Raw genomic sequence first — 24,177 nt, 5'->3', positions numbered from 1 at the left:
TATAGATCCAGCTCCACAGAGGCTTCTATCTCCCAAAACAGCCTCAGCCCTCTTCCACCAAGTGTTACTACAGAGGTTCATCGAGATGTAGCAGTAACAAAAGTAGCTGTAAGGGTGCCTCCTCTCGAAGAGCAATACCCTCTTCAAAACAGTGACTACCCCATTACCCCCCCCCCCCCACACCCCACACACACACACACACAGACACACAACACCTTTTGGGGACAGATTTAAATTTTTCCACTAAGTCTGGCATGCCATCACTACAGAAAATTGGGTGTTAGCCATTATCCAACATGGCTATTGTCTGGACCTCATTACATTACTACACCATCCAGTATTCCACCTCTCATTCACAGGTTATCACAGGAACATCAAACACTACTCAAGCAAGAAGTCCAAGCTCTCCTCCTCAAATGGGCCATAGAACCCCAGGACTAAGGGGTACACGCGCTTTACTTCCTAATCCCCAAAAAGGATGAGTTTCTAAGACCAATCTTGCATCTCCGGCTTCTAAACCAGTACATCCTATCAGAACACTTCCATATGGTCACCTTACAGTATATCATTCTCCTTCTCAAACATTGCGACTATATGGCAACATTAGTCCTAAAGGATGCTTACTTTCACATACGAATACAACCTGCTCACCACAAAATACTTAAGATTTGTGATAGCAGACAAACACTATCAGTTCAAAGTTCTTCTATTCGGGGTGACTACTGCACCTCAAGTATTCACAAAATGCCTGGTGGTAGTTGCAGCACATCTGCAAAGACAACATTTTCACATATTCTCCTACTTAAATGATTGGCTTGGCAAAGCCAGTATACATCAGCAGTGCCATCAACACACTCAGATGGCAATAGATCTACTTCACAGCCTGGGGTTCTCTATCAACATCCCAAAGTCTCACCTCCAACCTCTACAAGTTCAACGTTACATAGGAGCAATTGTAAACACACAGTTAGGATTAGCCTACCCCAATCCTGCTCGGATTCAGAACTTTCAGGCAACCTCGACCCAGTTCAAGACAAACCAGACACTCACAGTGAGGGCGGTTATGTTTCTGCTAGGTATGATGGCTTCCTGCACTGCCATAGTTCACCATGCAAGGTTACACATGGATACCCTGCCCGAATGTCTAGCTCGCCATTGGTCTCAGTGACAGGGTCAACTGGAGTATCTAGCATTGATAGACCGCCACACTGGCTGTTCACTGCAATGGTGGAACACCAACGATCTGTTGAAAGGGCGGCCTTTGCTGGACCCTGTACCCCACATCACTCTCACCACAGATGCATCTCAGACGGGATAGGGTGATCACCTACAGGACCTAACAGTAAAAGGTCTTTGTGATGCAAGACATCAATCTCCACACATCACTACCTAGAGCTTCAGGCGATCTACTTAGCACTGAAAGCTTTCCTTCCTCACCTGTTACACAAGGTTGTACTAGTCTGAACAGACAATATGACAGTTGTATATTATCTAAAGAAAATGGAGGGGGGGGGTGGGGACATGGCCTTCTTCACAGCTATCACACCTGTTTCAGACCATATGGAACTGGACTTTACATCACAACATGCACCTGTTGGCAAAATACCTTCCGGGAACAGATAACTAGTTTGCAGACCTGCTCAGAAGGATGCAGCAACAACTTCACAAATTGGAACTCTAACAACAAGTCCTCTTGCCATACTTTCAAAAGTGGGGGTTCCTTCGGATCGACCATTTTGCCAGAGCAGAAAACACAAAATGCCCAAACTTCGCCTCTAGGTAGCCACACCCACTATCCATGCACTATGGATGAGTTGGTCAGGGATATTTGCCTATGATTTTCCTTCTCTCCCACTTCTTACCTTCCTGGTTTCAAGCTCAGGCAAACAATGATCCTGGTAGCTCCTACATGGGCGCGTCAACTTTGGTTCACAACACTCCTAGACCCCTCTGTAGTTCCACACAAGAAACTTTCCAACAGGCCGGACATTCTTACTCAAAATCGAGGACAAATTGGGCACCCAGACCCCAAAACTCGCAACCGATCAATTTGGCTCCTGTGGTCTTAATTTGGTTACCTTGACTTATCACCGGAATGTATGGATTTTCTCAAAGAAGCACGCAGACCCACCACTACAGCCAGTTATGCAGCAAAATGGAAGTGATTTGTTTACTACTGTCAATCTAAACAAATTGATCCTCTAAATGTTACGGTGCAAGACATGGTCTACTACCTGCTTTGTTTACAAAAGGTAAACTAGCAAACACTTCCATATGGTTACACCTCGCTGCAATTATTGCCGACCTCCAAAATAGCATATGTCACTATTCAAAATTCCAGCCATCAAAGCCTTTATGGATTATTCCACCAAGGGTTCCTCCAGCACCCTCCTGAAACCTTATCATTATGCTCACCAGACTCACGGGTCAACCATTTGAACCCCTACACTCATGCCCTCTTCAGTTTCTTTCATGGAAAGTGGCATTCATAGTTGCCATTACCTCACTCAGGCATGTTAGTGAGTGCCAGGCTTTAACCTTAGAAGAACCCTTCTTCCATGTACATAGACAAAGTGGTTCTTCGCACCAACCCTAAATTCCTACCTAAAGTAGTCTCTTAATTTCACCTCAACCAATCCATTGAGTTGCCACTTTTGTTTCCCTCAACCGGATTCAGTTGCAGAAAGATCTCTTCATACACAATCAATCAATCAATCAGGCGTTTGTTAAGCGCGACTACTCACCTGTAAGGGTCTCAAGGCGCTCGGGTGGGGGCGGGGGAGGGGGTGGGGGAGTGCAGGTTCCAGTCCATCAAGGAGGGGGTCTGTCGAAGAGCCAGGTTTTGAGATTTCTTGCGAAGATGGGAGGCGATGTTTTCTGTTGGAGGTGGAGTGGAAGGGCGTTTCAGGCTCTGGCCACGAGGAAGGAGAAGGAGTGGCCTCCCGATCATGTCTTTCTGGTACGGGGGCCACGGCGTTGGAGAGCTGGGCTGATTGTAGGGTCCTTTGAGGTGCGTGGAAATTGAGTCGGCTGTTCAGGTATGCTGGTCCGGTGTCGTGGAGGGCCTTGTGTGCATGGGTGAGCATCTTGAAGGTGACTCTGGCCTCGATGGGGAGCTAGTGGAGTGTGCGCAGGTACTGGAAGATGTGGCAGTGTCTTGGCAGGTTGAGGACCAGTCTTGCGGTGGCATTCTGAAGGTTCTGTAGTTTTTGTTTATTCCGGCGTGTGTTGCCGTAGTCGAGTCTGCTGGTGACCAGGGCATGAGTGATGGTCTTTCTGTGTTCGAGGGGGATCCATTTGAAGGTCTTGCGTAGGAGGCGGAGGGTGTTGAAGCAGGAGGACGAGACGGAGTTGATCTGGTGGTCTATTTTGAGCTCGAAGTCCAGGAGTCCATACACTAGATGTCAAAAGAGCACTCGTGTTCTACATATATAGAAAGAAATCTAAACCACTCCTTGTCGCCTTTTCAACACCTCATAAAGGCAACCCAATATCCAAATCAGGCATAGCAAGATGAATAGTCACATGTGTAGGAAGGTGGATATCTGACTATGGTTACCCCCAACTTTTTGCCTAGTGTCTAGCTGGTTTTTCGACTTAGTTGGCCTGAGATCCTGCCATTCAGGGTCTCAGGCTGTCTGCTCTCTCTGTAAAATGGACTCCATGTACCCTAGGTACATACCCAATTGGTAAGGATCACCTTATTGGACCCTGTATAGTGTACCCTAGGTACCCAGGGCATAGGTGTACCCTAGGCCTCCCAGGGGCTGCAGCATGTATTATGCCACCCCTGGTCTGGCCTTCCAATCAGACACAACTGGCTGATCACTCAGCTGGGGCAAGGTCGTGTAATCACCCCTTGCTTAGATATAGTATGCCTATATCTGCCCTTATATATAGACACATGTGTACCTATCAGTCACTCCTATGGCAGGCCTTAACAATCCTGGAGGCAGAGTGCTTGGTAACATGTGAGATGGTGCTCTAGCATGAGCTGAGCCTGTCTGCAGCTTTCGGAACCATGTCCTTCTAGCTGTTCTATGATATAGCCTACCATATACTCTTAAAGTGCCTTATAATCTTAAACGGTTATGGTAACTATGGTTTGGCTTTATCAAAACATGTTGTGTAAGGTGTCTAACACTTTGGAATAATACCCCCATACCATTTCTGGTGATGAGGATATTATTCCTCCCTTCTAGAGGGAGAGACATGTTAAAATCCTACTTTGCTGTTTATCTCTAACCAAAGCCTCAGCATCACAAAATGGATGCTGCTGCCACAGACACAAGTCTGACCTCCTGCTGCTGGGAGTGATCCCAGCCAGGGAGGCCTGGACAATAGGTTTCCTGCTTGGGGAGGTGCTAGCACCTCCCCAGACAGCCTTTAGTGTATTGGGGCAGGGTTGGCTGAAAGGAATGAGACATGCCTGGGGCACACAAGGTGTTCCTTGCATAGTCCAGTTCAAACCGGCGCTGGGGCACTCCAGCCCCAGCTCTGGCGCGAAACTGGACAAAGGGAAGTGGGTGTAACCACCCCCTCCCAGGTCCCACCCATAAGGCGTGACCTAGCAGGTATCCCAGCCCCCCAGATTAGTATAAGAGTGGGAGTTGGGCCTCAAGACTGTAGATTATCCTGAACCTGCAAAACTGAACAGAAACTCTTGAACTTCGACATTCGACGAAAGAAGAAGACTGAAGAATCTCCCTTGTAGCCAAGGAGTGGCTACCCTGTGCAAACGGGCACCATCAAGAGACTACCCTTTGCTTTGCGACCGTTCTACGAGGAACCGACTGCAGAGCCCGACCAGAGCCTTGACTTCCAGACTTCTCCGACCCTCATCCACATCTGCAGCAGAGCTGAGATCCGTGGAGGCGACGAGCGACGTGGGACCGGCTACCTGGGAAAAGTGGCTAGTAACTTACAGCGCAGCTTCTGAGGTACCCTCGAAGTTGTGCACCGGGGATTGAGAAGCCCCAACCCCAAGCACCATCTGCACCGAAGATCAGCCCCCCACACTCCACGAGTCCTGCGTGGGGCCCTTCAGCATTTTCCTGCTTGCCGCGTCTGTCCGGTTGCTTGCCCGCTGGCTAGTGGCCTCTGTGACGACGCACCCTGAAATCTTCTGCGCTGGTTTGGCTCCTCCAGACTGGCTCCCGCTTCTCTGCAAAGAAGAAGCACCCCAGACCTTCCTGGTCTGCACCAGAAGCAAGTCCCTTGTTCTTCGTGGGTTCCGCTTGCCAAGGCTTGGTGAGTCCTAGTCCAACTTCGACGCCGCCGACAGCAAGAGCCTTCGTGGGACAGCTCGCCTCCTGGTCCTGGTCGTCCTCGACGCTTCCTGGTCCTCCTGGCTGCAGCGACAAGCTTCACCTTCACCTGCAACTCTTCACGACATCGCCTGGTTCCTTCCTGGTTCCACGTGGTCACTGGCTAGTGACCTTGACTCTGTCCCTTCTGCTTGCAGGTTTCTTCTCTTCTTGATCCCAGCCTTGGGATCCACCGGACACTCTCCCCTGACTGCCTGTCAGCATCTTTCTTCAGGCATCCATAGGAGTCGACGACGAAAACGACGCATCTTCACCCCTATGCACCCGCAGCCTGTGGGCTAGGTAACTTGGGTACTCCGGTGCTCATCAGGATAGTGACTATCCTAGTGTCTAGTTTTCAAGTCTCAACTTCCTAGCTACTCCGGAAGTGTCCTAAATCTATCTATTTCTAAACTGTAATATTGCTATTGACTTTTACGCATTACGCGTGAGTGTTTCCACTCTGCACACGAATCCCGTGGGCCTCCCACTTCCTAACTAACGCTAGTGTAGTGTAGCCCCAGCGATTCCCTAGGCCTAGGCCTATTCTATTTCCGTGACAGTGGTTCTTATACCACTTACTTAGTATATGGTTTGCGTGGCCCCTAGGGCCTAACTGTATTACTTACCTGTGTGACTTACTGTATGCATTAATAAGACTGTGTTGTACTTACCTCTAATCTCATAAAGAGTACTGAGGGTTTGCTTAGAATAAATACACTTTATTTTATATATATATCTGTTGTGGTGTCCTTTCATTTGGTATTCAAGGGATTATATATGGTATCACAGCTGGCTTCACATGCCATTCAGAGTTTAGCCTAAGACTGCTCTTGTCCATGCTACCACTAGGATAGCTGGTCTGTAAGGTTGACTTTACAACCAATCACCATAAGGGTATTTGGACTGATATAAGGTGTACACTATAACTAGTGACATCATACATCAGGCCAACTTCTCACAACATGTATTCAAACTTGCTACCTCAAGGCCAAAAGACATTTACCTGTTTCTGGCAGAGCACACTCCACTTGCATAAATGGAGCAACTGTGGCCTTTCTAGGAAACATCCTCATAGCTGATATTTGTAATGCAGCTACATGGTCTACACTACACATATTCACCAAACACTACTTTGTGGATATTCTAGTACTCCAACAAGCCAGTGTAGGCCAGGCAGTGCTGTGTACCCTTTTTCAAACCACTGCCAACACCCACAGGCTAGCCACCACTTCTTAAGAGGGACTGCTTTACAGTCAATGCAGAGCATGTGTATCTACTGCCACACATGGCATCAAACAGAATATTCTACTTACCCTGTAAGCCTCTGTTTGTGGCACGTAGAGCTGTAGATTCACATGCGCCCTCCCTCCTCCGTGGAGGACTTTGGCCATTGCAAATACGTTATAAATTTTACATTTAGCATAGTCATCGCATTACTTACAAAAACGTAACACTCCTTTCTCACACGCCTGCGAGAAAAGAATCTAACAATGGAGTTGATGCCCATGCGCAATAACACCGAGAGGAGGAGTCACTCGACCTCGTGACTCGAAAGGCTTCTTTGAAGAAAAATAACTTGCACGACTCTGGACCCAACACTAGATGGCAGGAGTATGCAGAGCATGTGAATCTTCAGCACTACATGCCACGAACAGATGCTTACAGGGTAAGAAACATATTCTTTTGTTGCCCTTTCTGCCTTTTTGCATTTGCCTGACCAACTACCCTTGTTAAAATCGCCTGTTGTGATGCGTTTTCTTAAAGATCAGTTTCATAAGTTTCCACTGCAATCTTTTATGATGCTGCAGAGGGACCTTTCTCACTGCGAAAACGTCAACCCGTCACATGAGTGAACTTCATGCTATGTCCGATAATCCTCCAAACACCCCCTTGCATTCTCCTAGACAAACTGATGTTGTGGACCATAGTGGCATTTCTGCCAGAAGTTGTGCCTCCTTTTCATGTCAGACAATCCATCACCTTGCCTCACTCCTCGAAAGGCTCCATGGTTTGGACCCCAAAAGAGCTTTGAATTTGTAGATTGATTGTACCAAGGACCATCGCGTGGATGATCAGTTCTTTGTTGGGTTCTATGGGCAAAAAAGGAAAAGGCAGTGCAGAAAAGGACCATATCAAGCTAGATATCCCTCTTTACTAAAATCAGCTATGCATTGCCCAAGAAGCATCCGGCAGAACATTTTCGGTTTGAGCCATTCCACAGACCCACCACCTTGGGAGGTACTGCTTTTGTATCTATTCATGCGGTGAGGAATCTGTGGTTAGAAGTATCCATCAGAAGAACATGTTACCTTAGGCAACGCACTTGCTGGTGGATACTCTATATAACGCCTGATTCCTCACCACCCTCCCACCTCCCCGTTCTGTGGAATGGTCTTGTTTTCTGTCTAAAAAGAGTTCCCTAGCTGGAGATCTGTCCACTGCCATATTCGTTCAATTATTGGGCTATTTGTCCAACTGTTGGGACAGTCAAAGAAACTGACGTCAGCGTGCAGTGGTGGCACTTATTCTTGGCTCCAATGTCATTTCCGGGGCGGGATGAAGCTGATACATAACAGCACAAAGCTGCTGGCTTGTAGCAGTGCTGAGAAAAATCTTCAGATCCGGTTGGGTTCCTGGGGGTATTCACAAGATTAGGAATCTGTAGCTAGAGTACGTACCTGAAAGAGCATTAACAAAGGTGAGTAACTTATTCTTTTTCTTAAGCCAATGTGATGTAAGAACTTTATTTGTTTTAATTTTGTTATTTTAGACTTTTCTGAAATGCAGAAGTTAAACACTGCTGCCTTGCAATGTTCTAGAACGCCAAAATAATCCTGGCTTTTGGAATAGGCAGAGGTCAGATATACAAATAAGAATTCTTACTTTCTTTTAGATAAGTTTTAAGCTGTAATGTGATATTTAACATCCCAGAGTGGATCAGGTGTCTGGGAATAGCCTGGTCTTTATAGCTCTTTGTAGTTATGGTGGTTGTGGAAGATCCATTTTCTTTCTCGAGGCGAATTCCAGATGTTGGCCATCTGTATTGAGAATGCTGTACTGCCCGTACAGACCCCAAGGTGATCCAGCCTTCCAGATTGATAGATGGCTGCTGCCAGGCAGTGGTTTTGAAGGGGCAATATATGCGCGCGCGCTGAACCCCAACTTGACGGGACCCACCGTGCACGCGGTGCGAGTATGGAACATTGCCTTGAAAAGTCTGATGTGGGAAGGCAAGATCATGGAGGCCATGCTGCTCTGGAGAAGAGACTAATTAGGACGCTTAATTCGCTCGAAGGGCTTTGATCGGTGGGACCTAATAGGAAACTCTAAGGTGGGAGACATGTGGAAGTCGGGAGAAATGGTCACGTTTGAACAGTTACAACAGGACTATGAAATGGCGCGCTCCGAACTCTTTAGATATCTGCAAATACGGCATGCCCTGATGGCAAAGCTCCCAAGAGAGGAACCGCTCCCGGAGTCCTCTCCACTGGAGGATAGAGTGCTAGACGGGGACTTGCCCGAGAAAGCCATATCGCTCATCTATAAGAAACTGATAAACAACTTGCCGGATCCACTGCACCAACTGCGGGCAAAATGGGACCACGACGTGGCCGTTCTGGATGATGACGAGTGGCTAGCGGCAGTGGCTTCTCCTCGCAAGTAGGCCATCTTTTCCAGACTGCAGTTAGTGCAGCTCAAAATCCTCCTTAGATCATATCTATTCAGATCGGTTCTGGTCCGAATTGGGTATAGCCCTGAGAATTGCACTAGGAGGTGTGGACAGGTGGGCACATTCATTCATACGCTTTGGGAGTGTACAGTTATTCAGAGCTATTGGGCGGGGATTGTGAGATTTATGGAAAGGGTATTGGGCCAAAGTATTGATGGTAATATAAAAATAGTTCTCCTGAACACCTGTGGACCAACGGACCTAACCGCCACGGAGCGTCTGGGTAACTCTGGGATTGATGGTGGCGAAGCGTAATATTTAAGGCTATGGAAGGCCCAGGAGCCGCCTAGTATGGTGGATTGGAACAAAGACATGGACTGGTGCGTGGTAACAGAGAAAACAATCTGTTGAAAGAGGGTGCCTCAATAAATGGATACAGATCTGGAATAGTTGGAACACATATTGGGGTGGGATCTGCGAACCCCCGTTGACTAGGGAAGATACCATTGCACATTGGGCACACTGCAAATGTAACTACCTTGGCTGATGTCTCCTTTAATAAGTGCACCTCCTCTGGCATGAACTTGCTATATCATTATGCATATATGTGGTTTGGATGATTGTTGTATATATGTCATACTTGATCTCTATATAAAAAAAAAAGAGAATGCTGTACTGTCAATAAGAACATTTCTTAATGGGGGGGGGCGGGAGGCGGTCAGCAGCAGGGCAATTTTGGATCTGAGCGTCCTTTGGCATAGGTGCAACCTTTAGATCGTAAACAGCCCGGTCCTTTGTCATGGATGACATGTTTTTTAATGTTCCCAGTGCGGAGTAAGATCAAACAACTTTGAATAATTCAAAATAAAAGTATTCAGTTGGCAGAAATGTTAGAGGGTAGAAATGTGAACACTTACCTTTCACTGTAAGGTCATGGGCATCATAACTACTAAACTGCAAAGGTGTTACAGAGAATCAGATTTCAGTTGATCACCAATTGTGGCACATCTAAACACACTTTAAGAAATATATAGGGGCATCCTATAAAGAGCAAAGTTAATTTCATTTCTTTGTCACTAAAAAATAATAAAGGACGGACTCCAAAATAGTAAACTTCTGTAACGTCAGATTGCTTTAGAAACCATATTCCTTTATATTATATTAAGAAAATGGTTTGATCAAAATCCAGAATTTTGGAATAATTGAACATTGAAACCTGTGTGGTCCTGCTTGTGTTGCTTTAAAGGGTGAACATGATCTAGCAGTTGGTGCTGGACTGCCCCATTTTTGATCGAGCCTAGGCTGATGATTCAGAGGGTCGATTTCTATAGTGTCATTCGCGTCACATACACACTGAACTGGAGCAGGGCCAGGGATAGTTAACAGTTTCAAGCATTCATTGTATCAATTTCTGTTCTGCACAGTAAAGTTTATGGTAGGCAAATAGGATATATCTAGAAACAAATGAATGTTAATGGAACTCATTTGATATATATATTTATCCTGAAACTCTGGCATGGATCCCATCCTACTGGACTTATACCAGGCATACCTGAACTGTTGAATTTCTGCCCCACCCTGAAGTGCTTAGTTTGTTAAAAAAAAAATATATATATATATCCAAAGCACAGGAAACCCAATTTGAAGTAGAGCCACACGAAGGTAATTAGCGCTCGCATTTATTGGTTAGACAGCCTGCCAGCAGGAACCATCAGAGGACAGCAAAGTTCAATAGTTTCTACGCCAGACGCGTTTCAGGGGTAAACCTTTCTTCAGTGGCGTTTGTTGCTGAATGACTGGAAATGCAGCTGAGAGCACAACTTCAATTTACATCACCTGCCCCGGTGGGCGTGCCCTTCCACACGGCCTTGTGGGTGATGTAGTGCTTTCATGGTTATCCCAAGTGGGTGCATAATCACAGTCCAATTGCAAAATATTTGACACATGTCCAAGGTGGGACCTGCCCCGCTTTGTGGCTGCCAACCGGAGCTTCGAACCAGCTCCCTCCCTGTAAGGGCTCCAGCTCGCCTTCGTTCAATAGAGGCAGCGCCAGCGTGGTGCTGCCAGAGACCCGCACGCAGCGGTGGGCTCCTCTTCGCGACCGGGTAAGGGCCGCCTTTAAATATGCACCCACTTGGGATAACCATGAAAGCACTACATCACCCACAAGGCCGTGTGGAAGGGCACGCCCACCGGGGCAGGTGATGTAAATTGAAGTTGTGCTCTCAGCTGCATTTCCAGTCATTCAGCAACAAACGCCACTGAAGAAAGGTTTACCCCTGAAACGCGTCTGGCGTAGAAACTATTGAACTTTGCTGTCCTCTGATGGTTCCTGCTGGCAGGCTGTCTAACCAATAAATGCGAGCGCTAATTACCTTCGTGTGGCTCTACTTCAAATTGGGTTTCCTGTGCTTTGGATTTAAAGGCGGCCCTTACCCGGTCGCGAAGAGGAGCCCACCGCTGCGTGCGGGTCTCTGGCAGCACCACGCTGGCGCTGCCTCTATTGAACGAAGGCGAGCTGGAGCCCTTACAGGGAGGGAGCTGGTTCGAAGCTCCGGTTGGCAGCCACAAAGCGGGGCAGGTCCCACCTTGGACATGTGTCAAATATTTTGCAATTGGACTGTGATTATGCACCCACTTGGGATAACCATGAAAGCACTACATCACCCACAAGGCCGTTTGGAAGGGCACGCCCACCGGGGCAGGTGATGTAAATTGAAGTTGTGCTCTCAGCTGCATTTCCAGTCATTCAGCAACAAACGCCACTGAAGAAAGGTTTACCCCTGAAACGCGTCTGGCGTAGAAACTATTGAACTTTGCTGTCCTCTGATGGTTCCTGCTGGCAGGCTGTCTAACCAATAAATGCGAGCGCTAATTACCTTCGTGTGGCTCTACTTCAAATTGGGTTTCCTGTGCTTTGGATTTAAAGGCGGCCCTTACCCGGTCGCGAAGAGGAGCCCACCGCTGCGTGCGGGTCTCTGGCAGCACCACGCTGGCGCTGCCTCTATTGAACGAAGGCGAGCTGGAGCCCTTACAGGGAGGGAGCTGGTTCGAAGCTCCGGTTGGCAGCCACAAAGCGGGGCAGGTCCCACCTTGGACATGTGTCAAATATTTTGCAATTGGACTGTGATTATGCACCCACTTGGGATAACCATGAAAGCACTACATCACCCACAAGGCCGTGTGGAAGGGCACGCCCACCGGGGCAGGTGATGTAAATTGAAGTTGTGCTCTCAGCTGCATTTCCAGTCATTCAGCAACAAACGCCACTGAAGAAAGGTTTACCCCTGAAACGCGTCTGGCGTAGAAACTATTGAACTTTGCTGTCCTCTGATGGTTCCTGCTGGCAGGCTGTCTAACCAATAAATGCGAGCGCTAATTACCTTCGTGTGGCTCTACTTCAAATTGGGTTTCCTGTGCTTTGGATATATATATATATATGTATATATTCAAAAAAAGCCCCCGAGCTTTAAGGATGCACTCCGACTAGGGGATCGTTCAAACTGAACCTTTATTAACAGAGACCAGTCAAGCATCACCAATTTATAACAGTCCCTGACGCATTTCGGTGCAGCTGCACCTTAATCATAGAGCGGGGCATGGCGAAACCCGGAAACACACTGCATATTCATTTGCCCTTCATAGCATCCACTCACCAGTGAGTTGTATGCTGGGAAATGCAGTGTCAATTCTTCCCCTCCCGCGGGGTCCATGTTATTGCCAGCATTGATGTACTCCCAATGTTTATTCAATATAAAGCCCTCCGGTGGGCCTCAGATCTGCTCTCCGATCTCTCATTTCAGCATCCCCCGTGCTGCTAACAGGCTACAATCCGATTTCCAGTCTGGCAGACCTGACGTTTTTCCAGGCGGTGCTAACCTGGTCACGGCCGAGGCCGCCGTGCATTTAAATATTCAAAAAAAGCCCCCGAGCTGTAAGGATGCACTCCGACCAGGGGATCGTTCAAACTGAACCTATAGTAAGAGAGACCAGTCAAGCATCACCAATTTATAACAGTGCCTGACGCATTTCGGTGTTTATTTGTGTGTATATGTATGTTTATATATCTCGGTCTACTATTGGCTGTCTCGAGAAGGTAGTTTTAGTTAGGACCATTTTTCTACAGCCCGACCCACTGGACAGAATTACACCAAATTTGGCAGAAAGGTAGATGTTACACAGATTGTGCTTTTTGTTATTTGGTGCAAGCCCTTTCTGTAGTTTTTGAGAAATTTAAGAAGAAAGTTAATGATATCTGTGGCCATGAAGACTTCGCGAAAAAAGACTAGTATTTGCAGGGAAATGCACAACCCTGACTGGCTGCCAACACTTCAACTAGGATGTGCTGGCAGCCATCTTGGGACTCTGCTTCACCGAGTCCCCAAATAAAAAGTGAAAATAAAGAAAAGGGGGCAGGGTAGGGATATCCTGACTACCAAGCCATGGTCCTGGGGTCCCCTCTGAGACCTCAACACAAAAAAAAATATTTTTCTAAGTTCTTTAACTGCGCGGTTGTTACGAATTTGCAGGCAAAAATAAAATAAAAAAATGCAGGCTTGCACGCTTGTGTTGGAAAAAAAGCGCCTTTGTGGGCCAAGTCCCTGGGGGTATAGGTTATAGTATCCGGGGGCCCACCACCTCCCCGGGGCAATAATGAATTATTGAAATGCGGGGGGGGGGGACACGGCACAGAGAGGAGGGCCACGAGGCCCCAATGCAACATTCAAAATAGGCCTGGCCCCGGGGGATGGAGTCCAGGGGCCAAAATTGGCCCAGGGAAGGGGAGCCACGCGGCCCCTTCCTGAATAAAGGGGGGAACAAAAAGATTGGCAAATCGCCAGAGGCCACGACCCCTTTCTCCACCACTCTGCAAACCTGCCTCCTGGCACACTGCTGGTTGTGGGATGAAGTCCCCTTGGCTGGAGAGGGTCCTTGTGGGCCAACAAGTCCTCTTGATAACCTCCAGTAAGTCCAACAGAGTGTGATTGCTGAGAGGACTTCGGGGGCCATGCCCTCTTTCTCCACCACGCTGCAAACACGCCTCCTGGCGCAATGCTGGTTAGGCGATGAAGTTCCCTGGACTCTAGAGTGTCCTGGTGGGCCAACAAGCTCTCCTGTTACCTTCAGTAAGTCCCACACAGCGGAGCTGCTGAGAGGTTTTCCAAGGCCATGCCCCTTTCTCCACCACTCTGCAAATGCGCCTCCTGGCTCACTGCTGGTTGGGGGTTAAAGTTCTCTTGGATGCTAAGGGTTCTTGGGGGCCCAGAAACCCTCCTGTTACCTCGAGTAAGTCCGACACAGCAGGATTCCTGAGAGATGGTTGGAGGCCCCACCCCCTAACTCCACCACACTGCAAACGCAACTACCAGTTAAAAAACCATATAGATTCATTTAAAAAACCAAAGGTTATAGGGACGTTATAATTAGGAAATAGAATTTTCAAAAAATGTAGAAACCAGTGAAATTTATCAATGCACTGCTTATGACCTCACATATTACATCACTCATGACATGGTCAGTGACATCACTGATGACATCTCAAATGACATCCCTGATGACATCATCCAGTGATTGTGCGTGTTTTCTAAAGGTTTTTGAGTGTTAAACAAGTAAGCTAATATACCAACAGAGTTAAAGTAGTATACTTTGGGTGCTACTGATGAGTGATTACTTTTTTAACATAGTTAAAATGAGTCCCTGTGTGACTGTGTGTGAGTGGGTGCCACTATACTTGATGCTTTATTTCTAGTTCTGTGTTTGTTGGAAACAAAGGACTAATCTGCTATCTCTTCTGGTCGGTGGGGACCAGGACAGTGTATGAGGTAACAAAGACTCCTGTTCCCCTGAAACAAGTTCTGGTGATAGCCACTGGGGCGAAGTAACCACTTCCATCTCCCCTCTTGTGAACTACTTCATTGCAATAAAAGGATTGCAAATTGTGTTCTTAAGTGATGTTAATTGTTTTGATTGCACCTTGTACAGGATGAAATTCTAGAGAATTTCCTACATTGGCAGTTGGGGTGGTTCCTCCTGAACTGAATCCATATGTGCAACTGTTCATATTAGTGAAGTTATGAAAAGTATTGCCATTCTGGGATTTTTAGTGTGTTTCTTTCTTTCATTCACCTCAAAATGTTAGATTTGCACATTTAGTGCTTTCTTCTGTATTTGTCATTGCAGACTCTTATTGAGAGGGAATGGATAGCAGTTGGCCACAAGTTCTCACAAAGGTAAAAGAAATATCTCTCTTCATAGAAATGATATTCTTTATGCATTGTAAAGCATGATTCCTTTTACAAGAATGAAGCTAGATCGTGTGGAAGATAGTCATACTCTCATGGTGGTGCTCATTAGACTGAGACACACACACACAGACACTCGCACTCACACACACACACACACTCCCCCACCGTTTTATGAAAAAGGACTATTTCCACTCATCAAACAACATACAAGACATATATAATATACTTTTTGTATGTTCTCCCGGACAACGCCATATATCCGTATAAATGATTATCAAAAAAAAAGAATGTTCAATGTCGTATATAACTAATTCTTAATTTATATAGAGAGAGAAAATAAAATGTGATATCTAATTCTGCCTAAATGGGTAATAAACTTACTGTCACATAACAATTCAAATTGTATTGTGTTCCAATTCTCTTCATAGGTATAGAAGCTTATTTAGAATCTCTAATGCTAATAGCCTAGTTCCTAATCTGATAATTTTGGGCACACAGTCTATAACAAAATATCTGAGCAGTTTGTCATCATCCCTATGTATGTCCTTAAGGTGTTTCACTACTGGATCATTTTCACCCTTTTTTATATATGGCCCTCACATTTTTTGTAATGTTTCTCTCTTGAAAAAACCATACTACCAATATAATTGTTTTAGACATGAACAACTTAAAATACACATTGCAAATTCAGTTTTACAAGTCAAACATTTGGTGATTTTGTTGGCCATGTTATTCATGGGGTTGAAATGTCATAGATGAGATCGCTCCCTTGTGTGCTTTACATTTCAGCCATTTCTTAAAGCCCTTCACATGTTGTAGCTACCCTGATGTCTTTCTTATTGTCAAAATATCTGGATCTTGGCTTGCGTACAGTAATATTTGGTCTAGTGTTAACTATATTGCCTATCACAGGGTCGCATTACACTAGTCTCCAGATTCTCTTGAGTATTTTTATGATATTATTATATTCTCTATTATAAGTAATAATAATACTTGCCATTCTCAGTGCTCTGAGTCCATGCCAGTAGAAATCACACACAGAATCACCTTTCTGACTGGTAGGTGCTTCTAGCATTTGAGTGGTCTGTGAACTGAAATCTCAACACGGCTTCCGCTAATAAAGAACTTCACAATAGAAGGGAAGGCACAAGGACAGCAGTTCTTGGGAGACAAGCTGCAATTTGTTTACTCAATGTCATCACAGTAACAGATGATGCTGACACACATCCATAGATCCTTTGACACAGATATGGATCTTAAACCTTCTATGGGAACATCCGCAGACATAACCCAGCAACCTGCAGTTAATAGTTAGGGGCAGAGCACAAACTAGAAACATGTGTATTATTTTTCATTTCTGACTTAAGGTTTATTCCTCAAATGAGTGCAGTTGACAAAAGGAACAAACTAACTATAGTTTCTCCTACAAACCTTGTCCTGCAAACTAATCACCGAATAGAGTTAAGTGGAGCACGGGTAATGGCAATTATAGTTTACTGTAACATAGTCTGTATAGGCCTTCCCCAAGAAACACATTGGCAGGCTTAAAAAACAGGCAGCCAAAGCGTGCCTAGATGACTGGTGACAGCCCCATGTCAATTCAGCCTTGAAAGCTCACCACTGGCTCCTGGTGGAACTGAGAATAAAATGCTGAACCCCGCATCTCACTTAAATCACATTGGGATAATATCCCTGGCTGCCTCCAGAAGCTGACCCACCTTGCTAGACTGTTGCCATAGAAAAAATGTTTAGGAGTTTGTCAGAGGCCATTCAGGGGACCACAGGGCAAGTATGGGCTTTTGGGCCTCAACCTTGGAGATTGGGGTTGTTTGCTTCCGATGTTCCATTGTCCATACTCCTATGACTCTGCTTAATCTGCCAAGTAGAACTCCTTCACCACATGATCCTCACTGGTAGTGTTGTTGAGCAGTCCCTAGCTTATGCAGGAGGCAATGTGGGGATGTCCTGAGCGCTGTTAATCAGGGCAGCGACGTTTTATCTACTCCCACACCTCAGTCCCCCTTAAACCACACTTCTTATCTAGGCAGTTCCTCCTCCCTTCGGGGTAGAATATTAGTAGGATTATGGATGCGATAAAGATCTACCCTCTAACGTGATTGTGCTCAGTTGCTCACAGTATAATTTTTACAATTTCATCGCACCTGTGGTGGATTAGTCCTTTGGACTGCAACATGGCTTTTTTCTCAGGTTGCTCGCTCTTCACCTGCTTGTACATGGTGGTGTGCGTCCTGCTTCTTTATCTGGGATCTTCGTGCTTGATGCTGGGGATACGGATCCGGCGGACCTGCGTCAGCGTGGTTGTCCGCAGATCTGATGTGGTTGTCGAGGAGATGGGACCTACGGTCCCAGGTGAATGCGTTGGTATTGGGGCAGACAGTTGAGAACCTCTCTGACCGATCCTCTGGGCTCGGAATGTCCACGCCCTGGCTCATTCTGACCTCAGTGCAGCCATGCAAAGGGCCAATCTGCTTGTGGTGCGGACACGCACATGTTGATTGCCTGTTGGTTATATGGCCACGCACAAGCTGATCTTCTGATGGTGTTGCAGCTACACCATGCCAATCTTGCGTTGAAGACATGTACAAGCATAGGCTGGGTTTCGACTCCGGATCATAGCTGCAATGGTGCCTCTGCGATCACTGTCTGACTCTTCAAGGTTTCTGCCAATAACTACCATGGAAGAGACTGCAGGCCCATAGACCCCCCAGGGTCCACAGATTGCTCTTGTCATTATTCCTCTGTATTTACCAAAGACCCATGGGATACACAGCATCTTGCTCCTCCTTGGCAGACACTTCTCCTGCAGGGGTTGACAGGCCCATTCCCTCTCTCAGCAGGCAGATAAAAAGACAAGCTTCGAGGTGCTTCAAATAAGGTATACAGGCATAGGTGATGTGTCTTCACCTCTGTCAAGCAGATATCAAGTCTGTTTGCATAGCAGTTCTCTGGGTACTCAGCAGAGCTCTCCATTCCTTTCTTAGAGAACATGTGTCTGGAACAAGTGGGGTCCCACTTTTATACAGCACAATAGACTGGAGAAGTGCATCCACTATCTACATCTTCAAACCGGTTGAGTTGGTCTCCTTTCAAATGTCCTTCATGGCTGGTCTTAAGACAGCAACTTTGTGTAGAGTGATGTATCTCACAGCAGGGCAATCTCCAGCCTGGAAAACCCACAGCAGAGCCTCAAAGGTATGTGAGGTTTCTGCAAACTGAAAGTGACATCATGAAAGACAGAAGGCTAAGCCTCACCTTAAGGGTGCTCTTAGCTTGCACAGCAGAGACTGCATCGTTCACACATACAATCTCCAAGTTGCAAGGTTCAGGTATTCAGTAAGACTAATCAGCAACTCCTTGCTAAACAAAATGCCTAATTGAATTTCTAAAGGAATCTTGTCTCTACTGCCCTTACATCAGTGTATAGGTCTCCTCCCTCCAGCTTCACAAATGTCTGCAGTATGCTTATGCTGTCTAGGAAAACAACCTAAAATGAATTCCACCAGCCCCATTTCTCTGGCTCACTCATACACATCAGGTAATTACCATCCAGGGTAGAAACGGCACAGCGCACAACCTATACATGTAAGCGTAGGAGTAAAGTAAGTGCATAGAAGTGTAACTTTACGTGATTAGGCTAGTAGGCATCCACTCTAGGAAGACAAAAAGGTCTGGTCACAATAACATGATCTGCTGACTCCACTGCTTTGTTTGTTTTCAATGACAGGGACAGTCTGTCAGTGAGGACACGCTTTGTGCGCCCCTCCGGGTCACAGGACAGGTCCAGGACCGAACTTGTATGAAAGAGCTGCCCTAGGCGACTACAAACACTATATTAACGTGATGCCAAGGTCAAAATAAAAAAACAGGTGACCAGATACTAGCGTTCAGGGCAAGGGAGTACAGCTAAAACCATGCAGGGAACATCTCTGTCGCAATTTAAAGGCCCAAAACTTTAGAATACCCTCAGTCCTTTGCTACAGCTGACTGTAACTACTTTTAATACTTTAGAGACCTAAACTTTGTGCAGCGTTTAACTAGACTCCGATTAAGAACTTTCCTTTCTTTTAATTAGATTTAGGTTTGGCATTGCTCATTATTTGGTATCATACCCTAGTATTGTTTACCATGATTTGCTTTTGGAGCCCTGCCCGTGTGATTCTTCAACGGCTCAGACTCTCTTGCATTGTTTATTTTTCTGTAAGCTATATTTTGCTCCTCGGAAGCACTTTTTAATTCCCTTAATGAAGCACTTGAACATCAGAAGCTGTAGACTCGCATTGTGTTACCTGCAGCTACTGCAAACTGATCATATTTGCTTGATGGTATATAAGTTTGTATCCGCTGCATTTTGACTGAGAAAGCTAGTGGGGAAATAAACATCTGCCCCCGTACTCCTCGTGGCAAGGGCTGCCCAACCAGGGAAGGGCATTCTTTCTGTCTTTTGCATACAGCACATTCTGCGTTTTTATTCGCACACCGCATTTTTGGGCATATGTACCTTTGTACTGCTGATAATTATGGAATATGACCTTGAAAGCACCTTGTCTCATATCTGTGTTTTTATCCTCACCCAGCACTTTCTTGATATAGGCTTACTTTGTTTTGTCGACAGTCTTGGTAGGTGCCTTTGTATGGTGTGTGGACAGTGCATTGTCATACCTCTTCTTGTAGCATTTTTGTTGTTTATACATGAAATGCTAAATTGTTCCATGAGATCTAATACTTTGTTTTAATCTTTTTATGGATTTTACTTGTTTTTAAATCTTGTTTGAATTGTTGTCTTTTTTGGGGTATCTTTGGTATGCCGAATAAAGATTTCTTGAACTTGAAAATTCCTTTAAAATCCAGCTGAACCATAACCCTCTTAATATAGTTTTTTCTTTTCCAGCACTGTAAACTGAACAAAGTGAGGTTTCACCACTATCTAAACTTAGTAAAAATAAAAACAAAATCAAGAACACATTAAGTTCTTAGACGGCCGAGATAGGGAGAGCAAGAAACACAAGATATGCTCATTTAGTGTTCACTAGCACTGTGAACTAAACACACATCTGCAGATGTGCGTTGAGGCAGAATATTGTGAGACAAACTCCCAATAGAAGTGCTCTTTAATGGGATAATATGTTACTAGGCAGTCTTTAACATGCACAAGAGGCCATGGAAATGGTAGGCAGTGCGGTATTTAAGAAGGTTATCGTAAAATGGAGAGCAAGAGGCTGAGACCCGTTGCACTCTCCCAAAGTTATTAATCGCACACGAAAGCAACTGGAATATTGAAAAAAGGGAAAGGAAGAACATGGATCTTATCATGGGAAAGAAAGGTTCTTTCCTATATCTCTTGGGTATCCAAAGATATTGGATTAGACACCTCACTCACTTTATCGTGACATGCTTCATCATCAGCGCCTATCCACACCCTGGTAGAATGGTACCACTAGGGCAGACTCAACCAAAGATAGAATGGAAGTTCTTAGATTAAATCAAACTGGATACGCTGGGATCCAGAAGAAAGGTATAGAGTTAAAAATACCTACAGGTATACACAAAGGATTCCTTTATTCATAAGGTACCTGGGGTATGGATAAAAAGAAAGTTTTTTTTTTATTGAATGTACTTGTTCAATTAAACCTCCTGTATTGGTACCAACATGTTTCAGCCCACTCTAAGAGCCTTCTTTGGGTCTGGGGACTTTGTCTGGGCTCATTGAATGTATCCCTGCCTTTCTACACATGCATACCATGCACATACGTGAGGCCTAAGGCTCTCTCCTGTCTCGGTCTTCTATCCTTGAGGATTACCTACAAGACAAAAAGTATTTGCGGTGAGTTTAAAGGTGAACCTAAAACATTATGTATTGCGTAAAAACCGTGGTCACGTCTAAATTTAGTAAGGACGTGTGGTGATTCCGTAGCCCATAATCGTATTGGGATCGGGGTTCGTTTGTTCCTGAAAAGGGGACATCTCCCTTAGATAGAAAAAGTGATGACGGGGGTATTGTGTAACTTCATTGTAAGTACGAGATCTGTTTTTTGGAGTATTTACGAAGACGTTTTCATGGATTTTTCATTTAAAAATAAATATTGTGTTTTTTCCTTGGATGCCATGCTACAATTTCTTAATATACAGTCCATATTTATATTTCTCACTTCTGGAAAACATGCTTAGTGATTGAATGTTTTACAAGCAATTCATGCATGCTCTTAGCTTGCCCTTAATTTGGTTTTTCCAAGGGTCATGCGGTTCTGGAGAGTGGTGCCGTCCTTTAGTCACACTCTTATCAAGGAAAAACGATTGTTAGATTTATAGTACTGAAGGACACTCGTTTCACACAGATATTACTAAATGTGGCTGAATGCCTATTTTGTAACTGCATTTAATTGACTTCACAGGCATGTCTGGATTATGATATTGAAAAGGTCCCGCCAGAGGCTGTATATAATGCTTGTTCAAAATGCCTGAATAGTATTGTCAAGAACCCCCTGATGTAGGCGACATATATCTGGAGATTCGTATCCGCATGAGCTCCAGCCCTTTGCGTTTTTTTGACTGGGCCTTTAGGTGTGTGTTAAAGCTCGCGCCGAAGCTCATGCCGGTAGGCACGGCGTCGACAAAACACTAGGATGATCTGCCCCATTCCCGTCATTTTGTGCAATATCACCAGTAATCTACTGCTGTATATCATGGTGGTTGGATTATGTGTATGGCAGCTCTGGTGCATAGTTTTGTATAATTATAGAAATACGGTAAAAAGACCAATGACCTCAGTAAACGTACAGCTATATGCGATATTGTTCTGCGATTGATGGTATAATGAAACCTGGTTTTAATTCTCCAGTATTGAATCTTTCATCGATTCTCATGCTTGAATCTTCCCCATTGTCGAGGTGGGAGCCCCACAGTAATTAAAACTAACAGCAAAGAGCAACTGCACCAGGTATTAAAGTGCAATCCCAAAGATTGTGTACCAATCCACATCACTTTGAGTAGAACCAAACTTCATCTAATCGGAAAGCAGCCCCTGCCTCATTCCTTTTCTCCAGAGCCACCACATTTGTTTTCTTACCACACGTAGTGTGAAGGGGAGTCCCTGTTAGCTCTGCTCACTTCTTTGCAGAACATTTTATACTGTTACTTTTGTGACCTTCATTTAAACTTTGCTTACTTCTCTGAGGAATGTTTTCCTGCCTGTTGCCTAATTCTGACACAATTTCACCATGTCAAAAGGTCCCAGAAAGGGTTTATTTAGACCTTGTAAAACCAGTGATAAGATGAGACCTTTCTCTGAGTACCCTCACAAGGAGTGCCTGTATTGTTTGTACCCTGACCACAAGACTAAAGACTGCAAATACTGCAGAACCTTTTCAGCCAAAACTCTGAAAGACAGAGAAGCAAGGCTTCTCTTATGGCTTCAGAAGAGGAGAACAACTGAAGCACCAGTCTCTGGAGAAGACAACTCCATAACTCCTGAGAAAAAGACCCTAAAGAGAGAAAAACATGGTAAGGAGTTCAGTGGGAACCACCTAAGAAACTACCTAAGGTAACAGAGAAAAAGAAGCCAAATCAGGACTCAACTAAACAAAAGAAATCAAGGTCAGAACCTTCTGCAAATTCTTCTCTCAAATCAGGCAAGTCGATGGCAGAATCGTTGACAAGACCATCAACGGCAAAATGTCTACATAAAGGACTTCTACAACTACGGTGTCTACCGTGTTGTCAACAGTAAGGCTAACCGCGATGATTTCTTCACCATCAAAGAGACTGTCCACAACTTTATCATCATCGACACCAAAGACGGTTGCTCCATTATCAACACCGTCGATGAATGAGTTGGCGGTGGCACCTGCGATTACACTGTTGATGGCTACACTGGTGAAGACTAAAATGTTATCCTCAGATGGCCTGTTGACGTTTATAACTGAAACTTTATTAAGACCAGAACAAACCTCACCAAGCAGAGTTTCACCACTACGCCTTTTAGAGACCGGAGGTTTAGGAGATGAGGACGATGAAGGACTTTTCGGGATGCAACTAGCCTATCACAATTGCATGTAAAATGTCAAGAAACAGACAAGGAGTTTGAACAGGATGAACCAGTTTATTTAAAAGGAGATTTCTTATTTAAAGAAAAGCAACATGATGGAGAAAAATGATATTAAGAGTTACTTGAGATTGACCTGCATCAGGATATTTTTTTAAGAACAGCCTACTCGGGAACCAATGATGCAGATTCTTATAGCCCTTGTTACAGACATACACATGATGCTTAAGAATTATTACTAAAGATTTCCTTGAAAGGAAACTACACCATAAAGACAGATACAAACTAGTATATCACCAGCTGAAAGTTTGTCAAAACCGAAACAGACCCAATTACTATACACAGTGACTACGTGGATCAGGGTGATGATGAGGACGCGCCATCAACAGAGGAGAGTGTTTCCTTTGGTGTGGTAATACCTTGCACAGTTTGGTTATTGAACTTACAACTTACTTCTATGGAAGTGAAACGTTCTGCCAGAAGTTCTACAGCCTCGACAGGCTTCCTCCTAACTTCTGTTGCCTTTCAATGAGGCCCTGACGGACAAGTTTCTGGGCACATGGGCTAAGACTTGTTTTTGTTAAAAAAAGAGAGCGGTGCCAGGTGACTGATTTCTTAATTCAACACCCCACACAAAATAGTCTGCTGGTCCAAGTTTCCACCAGCAGGCTAAACTTGAATTCTTTCCCTACGACCCTTCCAGACAGACAGTCGTAAATTGAGGCTTTTGGGAAATGAATGTTTTCATCAGCCTGCTTAGTCCTGAGTTTGGTCAGTGACAGCTGTTTATCAGGACAATATTGCCACGCTCCATGGGATATCTTTCAGGCACCCCGTGAATTTCGGGCCTCCATGGTGCAAACCATCCAGGTGCCTCAAGATGCTGTCATATAC

The 24,177-nt window shown here is 45.2% G+C and overlaps 1 protein-coding gene across 2 annotated transcripts in view; it reads left to right on the top strand.

The window, feature by feature from the left end:
• MTMR8 (myotubularin related protein 8) overlaps positions 1-24,177 on the top strand; it is a 483,391-nt gene that overhangs the window by 336,101 nt on the left and 123,113 nt on the right. For both annotated transcript variants that reach the window (XM_085608281.1, XM_085608282.1), the window contains one exon: positions 15,160-15,209. In XM_085608281.1, coding sequence (XP_085464407.1) covers positions 15,160-15,209 — 50 coding nt within the window. The remainder of the gene's footprint in view (positions 1-15,159; positions 15,210-24,177) is intronic.

This window comes from Triturus cristatus, chromosome 5_2, assembly GCF_964204655.1.
Source record: "Triturus cristatus chromosome 5_2, aTriCri1.1, whole genome shotgun sequence".
NCBI classification, from domain to species: domain Eukaryota; kingdom Metazoa; phylum Chordata; class Amphibia; order Caudata; family Salamandridae; genus Triturus; species Triturus cristatus.
The sequence above is the reverse complement of the archived record's forward strand: the minus strand, read 5'-3'. Positions and strand labels throughout refer to the sequence as shown.